The 8,943-nt window shown below is 41.0% G+C and overlaps 1 protein-coding gene across 1 annotated transcript in view; it reads right to left on the bottom strand.

The window, feature by feature from the left end:
* Nucleotides 1–288: 288 nt before the first annotated feature.
* LOC119648539 (serine protease 53-like) overlaps nucleotides 289–8,943 on the bottom strand; it is a 41,909-nt gene continuing 33,254 nt past the window's right edge. The window contains exons 8-10 of the mRNA XM_038050306.1: nucleotides 6,661–7,099; nucleotides 738–836; nucleotides 289–668 (exon numbers count right to left, since the gene is read on the bottom strand). Of these exons, the coding sequence (XP_037906234.1) occupies nucleotides 343–668; nucleotides 738–836; nucleotides 6,661–7,099 (864 nt within the window). The 3' untranslated portion in view covers nucleotides 289–342. The remainder of the gene's footprint in view (nucleotides 669–737; nucleotides 837–6,660; nucleotides 7,100–8,943) is intronic.

The following is an 8,943-nucleotide window of genomic DNA, read 5'->3' as shown; positions in this document are numbered from 1 at the left end:
CATGGTGATGTAGGACATTTTCTTGATATTGATTTCTATTCATTAGACTCTACAACGTGCTTCATTTAAAAATTATTTAATTTTTGTAGAGAATGTGTTTCTTTTAGAAATAAAAGACAGAGTCCTTACCGATAAATCCTACCCGCTCAATTAAGTGTGACAGACTAAAAGACAGTGAATTAAAAGAGATGCAGTTAAATGGATTTAATTATTATTAATCATTAAATAGTTGCAGCTATCGAAAATGATTGTAAATTCACAGTTATTCTCAACTGAAAAACTCTAAAAGATGTTGAATAGACCATATCTTTTAAAATAAAATCTCTTAAAGTATGTTATTCTTTATGGGTTAATTTTAATATCACTATTTTCTTCAATCCAGTCCAGGAAAGATGTGATACGGGTGAATACAGATGGCCATCCTGGCTCCACGCATCCTATATCACTTCCAAATGATGTAAGCCCAACAATAATTTTCCGCCCATTTTCATCTGTATATGTTAAAGGTCCACCAGAGTCTCCATTGCAAGTTCCTTTTCCCACCCCTGTGTAAATGCATATGTTGGAGTCGGTAACGATTTCATAGTTTTGATAGTAGTGCATGCAGATTCGTTGACTTTCTACTGGGGTCTCAGCATACCTCAGGACCGGGGAAATGCCTTGTACATCTGTAAATGTATTTTATATGCAGCATTAGCAATCTGGAAATAGTTTTAAGATATAGTTTTTTTACTTACCATCTGAGTAACGGCCCCATCCGGAAGCGACTACGATTTTGCCTTCGAAATCGACATTAACATCCGACCAGGATGGAAGCGCTATCGGTTGAATTCTATCTGAAAGTTTATTAGATTTCATTAAGATGTTGAATAAATTCATGTTACGAAATGTACTGTTTATCGTTATCACTTCTTATTCTATCTTTCTGGTAGGCTTCCAGGTTTGAAAAAAGGACAGTCTTTTTCGATGAGTGAAGGCGTTCTACATCATTAAAACGTATGCTTGAGGTGCGCATTGTTTTCCTAATAAACCAGTAAAGCGAAATTCTTCGTAAATATGTGGCGCAGAAGGGTTAGCAACATTCGAAATTTAATTCCACTGCCAGATGCCACCACCGGTGCTCTCCGTGGCATATTTGAATTCGCCACGAGGCCGATTAAAAGAGAAACCTTTGCCAACTATTTTGACATAGTATAAAATAATTGGAATTAATTAAAACTATGCCACCCACAACAGCAGAGAGCATCTACCAATCCGCAGTTATAGCCTTTTTGCAACTGAATTTAATAAGACTATTTACGTGTTTTATATATTGTAAAAAGTAATTTTAAGATTATGCTAAATACATCATATTTCTCCAATAAAGAAGCATAAGATTATGTGATAAGTAGTAGCTCAAAATATTTTTTTTTGGCACAGAATTCGACATAATTAGTTCTATGAAAAAATCATTTCACTTTGCTTCCATACATTGACTTGGTAAGGTGCTCAGTAAGGAAAATTCTGTACGGAAGGAACCCAGAAGTTAAGTAGTAATCAATACCACAAGTCAAAGTTTGATTACCGTACCGAGGGTTGAATGGTCACATGGTTTTAAGAAACAGCCATGAACAGTAAACTGTTGGTCCCAGGCGATTCAACTAACCCTATCTTGGCAAAAAGTGGCTCTGCTGAGATTGATTTACTTCCTCCCAGTAAAACAAAGCTTCCTGTCAGCACTCATGTTCTCGGATTCCAGACGGCGCCATCGATGAACCCAACTTCTTAGGCCAAAGAACAGAAAAGGGGGCTCGGCCAGTAATGGCTAAGTTTTCATTTGCAGCCAAGAATTTAGAGCCCAACGGATGGGACTTGTACTACGACACTAATCCACTTGGTTACGATAGTCAGCGGTACAAACTCCTCCTAGCTGTAAGGACTACATTTTTGAAAGGCTTCATGTTTTGCTTTGTGAAAGCACGGACGATTGGTTCAGGCAGTACTGCTCTTCCCTTAATGATGTGTGGGAGGTGAACCAGAAAGTGGCTAATATCGCATATAGGCTCGATGCTATTGGCGCGTGGGAAAGCGATCTGAAAATTAATTGGAAAATATCAGGTGGCTCTGATGATCATATGGTTTGTTTTCGAAGCGACATAATCTGCCGTAATCACTTGGCCTCACTGCCATTTGGTTGCCAGGACACGGAACATCGCTGGTAATGAGAAGATTGGCTCGTCAAGGATCTGGATCTACAATGGTACGACCAGAGCCAGCATTTGGAATCACGCCATCCACTCCCAGAAGGGTGAAATCCTTGGTTTCTTTTTTATACTGAGTGCAGGCTCAGCATTCATACCAGTGGATGCGAGGCCTATCTAACACCTCTGCCGCAACTAAGGAGTACGGTACCCGAGTCGTACAGTGCAACTCCACGCTCGAGCTCCGAGGAGCTCTGCCAGCGATGTAGGCATAACCACGACCACCATGAAACTTCCACTAGGGGGCCAACCGCAAATAACCGGGCCTGGAGCACATCCTCCAGGAATTCTCCTGGAGCATATGCTCTCAGAGGGCCATCCCGGTTCCCATGGTACCAGATAACCTCCGGTGAGGCCTCGTGGCAGAGCCACTTCAGATAAGTCCCTTGCAGACTCGGGTCTGATCGCCCTCCTCGAGTACGCGGGGGGGCGGAACTCCCCAACGGGTTAACTGGAATCAGCCCGAGGCTGAGAACCGCAACGGAACCTTTCACCAGCTAACTACCGCTCTGCGTACAACATGAAAATCATGGAGAAAATTTGAGTGGCGTTCTTCGCTATATACATGTGTGGGAAGGAGGAGGAGATAGCTCTACACTTTATCTCCAACTGCCCCGCCTTCTCAAGCCTCAGGCGAATATACCTCGGTGAGATTTTCTTTAATGACGAATCGGCACATTCTCTGCTTTCTGCTTATATTTACAGGAGCCTGTGAGTGTCACAGGCGTGAAGCCATTGAATAAGCGATTTTAGGGGACAATACAATGGTCCTGACAGAAGAGATGAGTGCTGGAAACTCATCAACACCCTTCCTAAACTATACTATTATTATATACAACATATACTATTCTATGTATTGACTGGTGGTAATTAGTACAAAAATACTATCGGAAGAACAAATTTTGTTGGTCGGCGGAAAAGACCCACTTTATGGTTGCTTGCTATTTGAGTGATTAGACCATATGAATGCTTTAAGTGATAAGTCAAGCAAAAGAGGCATTGATCCGCCCAATTAATGTAGGAGGTATCGATCAAAGTGCATACTGCCAAGGATTGCAGCAACCAAATGCACACAGTTCAAAAGGAGAGTTTGGATATCAAGTTTAATGTCGGAAGATATAAATTTCTGAAACTTGACTTTAATAAAAAATAAAATCGATCACTTTCCATATTATGGAAAGGAACGAAAAGCTAATTGCGGGTGACTTCAACGTGTGGGCCTCGACGTGGAAAGTAGAGAAACGAACGCGAGGGGCTCGCTAGGAAATTTTCTAAAGTTTGAAATGATGGTGGTGCATAAATTGTAGATTTGATCCTTTCAGTACTTCACTAGTACGTAAAAGGTCTTGCACTTTGCGTCTACGCGGGTGTAGTCTAAAAGTATCCTGACTAAACTCAGAACAAAAAAAAATGTTAACAGTTTTATTCCTTCTGCGTCAATCAGCCGCTTTGCTCGAGTTTTCCAAGCTTTATAGGCCCGAGGATTCGTATCGGATTGTCCTGAACCTCCACCAGCTTTCATTAACGCTGTCGTTTACCTATTTTTGCAGCCTGGAAAACAGATAAGACAGAGGGTGCCACGTCAGGGCTAGGGGAATTACTGGTGACTTCTCGTCAGTAATTACTGTGTCTAAAAATTTTGGGTTTTTTGTCAGCTGTTCAAGTATTTCACTGCATCCTTCCATACTCTGTGCTTTGTTGATAATAGTAGGATTTCCACCAAATTTTTCAGCTCAATAATAATCGTTTGTGCAAAAATCTACATTGGATCAGGGCCTTAAAGTGTATTAGAGCGCGTAACGGCAACAGTACACTACAGTACATTGTAGGACGTAATATGGTCAGCATGGCGCTAGGCCGATATTTTTACCTTAATTTAACTCAGGTACTCATTCGCAGCTGAGTCGACTGGTATCCGACACCCAATCATGATATTAAATCCCTGTGGGACCAGTGAGACTTGAATCGCGAACTTCTGCTACAACAGCTCAGCGCTCTAATCACTTGGGCCATCAGGACAACGCGAAAGAGAAAACAAAACTGCATATTCGGCTAGAAACGACTGGCAGCTCCAGCAGGATCTTTCCTACGCGGATATAGTCAAATAGCTCAAAGCTGATCCCGACCTAAGAGATCTGAGCGAAAATGTCCAAAGAACCCATGTTCAGCTTAGTGCTCCATTTTACGGTTCATAATTGGAAATATTATCGCAAGCTTTTGTTACTATGGATGCACTTAAAGCAGTTTGCGGTAAATTTAGAGAATATGCTAAGTGCTAATGACCTGTTATTATTTTTATTTAGGTGCATATCGGGGTGTAGATAATGTAGAACCCTAAATATCATATATAATAATAATCGTTGGCGTAACAATCCATATTGGATCAGGGCCTTCAAGTGTGTTACAGCACTTCATTCAAGACCGTAACGGTACACTAGGAGGCAATGTGGTCAGCATTGCGCTCGCCCGAGATTATCACCCTGATTTGACTCAGGTACTCATTTCCAGCTGAGTCGACTGGTATCCGATGTCAAATCACGATACAAATCCCACTGCCATCAGTGAGATTTGAACCGTGACCTTCCGTACGATAGCTTTGTGCTCTAACCACTCAGCTATCATATATGATCGTATTTTCTGAGAACGGATCCTTGAAAGAAGTAACAATTTTTTAAACCCGCACTCCCGTTATAAAATTGATGTTCAAACCAATTTTTGCAGTTGATGGCAGGAAGTAGGCAAATGTTAATTTCTTTATTTGTATCTCCGCTCGAGTCATTGACCTTACCGCATTTCTGTGTTGATTTATCTTACCATTTTGGTTAACCCGACGTAGTCTTAAAAGCCAGCCCTGCATGACATGTAATTCACATTGACGAAAACTCACTCGCCAATATTGGTCTGAACATCAAGGTCTATGGGAAACGACCATGGATGAATGGATGGAAAAATTGCGCGAAAGGCATCTTTAATAGTATTGACATGTAATTCACCGACGAGAACGCCCTGGGGAAGATGGGTCTGAACATCGAAGTCAGTTGTAGACGATCAAGAAGAGGAATTCCGTAACTTCGAACTTGCTTACGACTAATTTTATAGCTTGAGAGGATACGGAGGCGGCTGAAGAATCACAGAATGGTTGTAGTAATCTCCCCCATTCAGGATGTAACGAATCTTTGCAGCTCGACTACGTAGCGAGCTATTCCTCAGCAACGGTCGTTCCCGAATTACGGGAAGAAATCATGGAACTCCTGCTGGTTGTTTGGAGGAACTTAATTTCTCGCCTCTCGCTTGGGCACTTAGTTGCGAGAAATTGGTGACGCAGGGCGCCGTTACGAAAGCCTACCTGGGGGAGTGTTACATATTCGGCACCCAACATCTTCAAACCCCAAAGAGGCGCGGCGCTATACCAAAAGCTTGTACCACTACTTTTAGGGACGTCGATGCTCTCAGCTCACTGAGCATAACACCCAACTGCAAGTCAATATTATTACAGGTCCGCTCCAAATTCCTGGCCACATAATATTTGTAAGAATGACAATTTTCCGTTTACTTTAACAAGAACGTGGAGTTTTTTGAGGTCATGAGTGGTAAGTGTCTGCAATTTAATTCAATTGAAAACACGCTAGCTTTAAAATCCTGTGATAACTGATTCTTGCTTTTTCCACCTCGTTGGCATATTTAGATAGTCAGGGTTTTATAAAGTAAAACTTTTGGAGGTCCGCCTCTTGCCCGGCTGTTTTTGATTGCCTCAATATGAGTTCAATACTGCCTATGGTTAATATGTCCAGTCGCGAGAGAGTTCTTCGAAATGGTTTTGGAGTTTCGTTCTCTCTGAACTGGGTGTAAGGCAATATAGAGATGTAAGATGGCTCCCACAAAACTTTTATTTCCGCAAAAAGTGGGAAGCGCACTCTTTTATATGTTTACCATTTGTTTGGTGAAAGCAGAACTTTCAACGTCCAGCCAATTTAAATAGTTTTGAAAAAGTAGGCCCTATCATATATTTCGCTTTATTTATGGGGGTCCTACTATTCATTTTTCTCTTATTTTTGATTAAAAAAAGAGAATGTATTTGCTGTTCGCTTGCCTGTACATTCATCTTACTCTTTTTCTTCGCAAATGGTTAGATGTGCTGGCAGGAAATATGATGGGAATGAGGAAAGTGCTTTGCTTTTAAGAGGGGATTTCTGAACGTCTTTATGAAATATTGCATGGAACTCCATCAGATAAACTGCGTAGATTTTGTTAGTAATCATATAAATAAAGGGCTCCCAAAGGAGCCAACGTTCAGCTTATTAGATATTAATTTCTTTTTTAACTGCATTGAATTGTTAGGCCTGCATTCGTGTAAATGCGTTAGAAATCCGTTCATTTGAGAGCGATAATGTACTATTTTTTTTGGAATTCTTTGGCTTACCTGTAAACGTCACTTTCTGGTCGAACTTGAGCAAGGCAATATCATTTACAATTGATCTGGAATTATAGTCCTTATGAGCAAAAAAGTTCTCCGGTTGGACAACAACTCTAAGTCGGCCTTCTTCTTCGATGTTTAGAATTTCATGAGCCCCCAGGTGCACCTCGATATTCATGACATCCTTGATAAGCACACAATGAGCGGCAGTTAGGGTATAGTCCGGGGCAATCAAGGAGCCACCACATGTTGAAAAAGTAGGTCTATCCGTAACGTTGATCCTTAGCGCAGCCTGGAATGGAAACTGTCCTCTCTGGGCTTCTTGACCACCAATAATACGACCATTGATAAAATCAGTCGAAAATGCTATCGCGGCCGCGGATATCAACGCGAGGTATATGAAAATACTTGTGAACCACTTCATGATTGAAACGAAATGGAGGAACTACAGAAAACGATAAATTGAATACGCAGAAATATGGCGTTGATTAGAAGGGTTTAAGATTAGATTTCAAATTTGTGATTCGGGTGTGCCGGTTCGAGTGATATGAATAATTATTAATATTGTTGATATGTTATCAGAATCATCCTTAGATTACTTATTTCTCGAAATTTAATATGAATTTATCTAATCTGAAAGTGGTGATTATGCGATATGCGTTATTTTGAGACAATATCTTAAGTCGCTTGTGAGATCAAGTCTGCAATAATGGTTTCCAAGAGGCTGAATTGGATTGTGAAAAACTTAGTCTGGAATCTTAACAATGGGAAAGAACCGACAATTTAATCCACCATCACCGGGCGGAAATCAATCAAATGCTTCTCCATTCGCCTTCTAGAAAAGAGCAGCGCCACAGAAGTCAATTGATGGTCTTCAAGGTTTGGTATAAAACAAAGCCCCCTCCTCTTTCTTTTTTTTAACCGAAGGTAGAAACCTTGAAAAGTCGCTGTCGTCATAAGTCACCTCAGGTACTCTTGAAAGATTCTTTTATACTTATTCAGTAATTATTTAATTATTATTAAAATTTTTAAACTTTTAAATTAATTACCGCGGCCAGTATTATTAATTTGGAGAGACAGTTACCTGAATCTGTGTTTAATAATCGCGTGGCGTCCCCTCCCAAAATTTCTAAACTTTCCCAAGGGTCCAAGGTTGTCGTTCGGTTTGCATGACGCAAGAACTCAAGGTTTTCCTGTTGAATGGTATGAACTTCTTTGACTTTGTGCGCTGCAACTGACGATCTTATGCACGACTTTTGTTTTCGGAAACTACTTACTGCTTCCTTCCTGTTGTTAACATCAGGAATTGGATAAAAAAGGTTCAAGTCGAAGGTTCGAGCCGATCGTCCACCTTGCGGAATTTACTGAGAAGCGTCAAGGATCCTTTGGCAGCGGAGGAAAAAGCGGGATCTACCGAATAACGTGCAGCGATTGTAATAAAATATACATAGGACAGAATAAACGCCTGATAACGACTTGATTTAATGAACACCCCAAGGAAAAAGAAAGGTAATTCAGTCAAATGGTCAAATTCGGTCCGGATGATTGGGTTGTTGGGTTTTAAAGCACCATTTTTATGTAGCGGTTGACGTTATTCTGCGTTAAATTACCGTCTGATCCAGTTACTGTCGATACCGTGAAGATTTTTGAACGCATTCTTGATAACCGTATTCGCGAAATCTTTGAAATAACCCTGAATCAAGCCGGGCATGTCAGGAACTGACGCTGCGCGGTTACCCATGGAGAAACACCTTTACATTGACTTTCTGGATCTGGAGAAAGCGTTTGACCGTGTGCCACATGAACTTATCTGGTATGCTCTATGACAACACCTACTACTAGAAGAACTCGTGCGCTGGGTTAAATTGCTCTATCATGATCCGAAAATGTGTGACGGGCGGGTGTATCCACTGTAACCATTTCGTGTTTCTGTCGGTGTTTATCAAGGCAGTGCCCTCCCACCACTCCTCCTTTTCTGATTATGGGCACTGTCACACGGGAAATCCAACTTTTAGCGTAATATACACTGCTTTAAGCAGATGATGCTTTTCAAGCGTCTAATAGCGAAAATGATCTCGAGCAACTTTTCCAAAGATGATCGCTTTATGCAACACGGTCTCAGATCGAATCTGAATGAAACTGAATTTTTCATGACACTGTCAATGAGAGTGACCTACCCAGAACTGATCGATTTAAATATCTCGGATCGATCGAATCGAATAATCAGCAAATGAAGAACTGCGTTATGAAATTCCTTCACGCATTAGCGCAACCTGGATGCAATGGCGC

Source organism: Hermetia illucens, chromosome 2 (assembly GCF_905115235.1).
Source record: "Hermetia illucens chromosome 2, iHerIll2.2.curated.20191125, whole genome shotgun sequence".
In the NCBI taxonomy this organism is placed as follows: Eukaryota; Metazoa; Arthropoda; class Insecta; order Diptera; family Stratiomyidae; genus Hermetia; species Hermetia illucens.
Note: the sequence above shows the minus strand (reverse complement) of the source record. Positions and strands in the feature narration are given on the sequence as shown.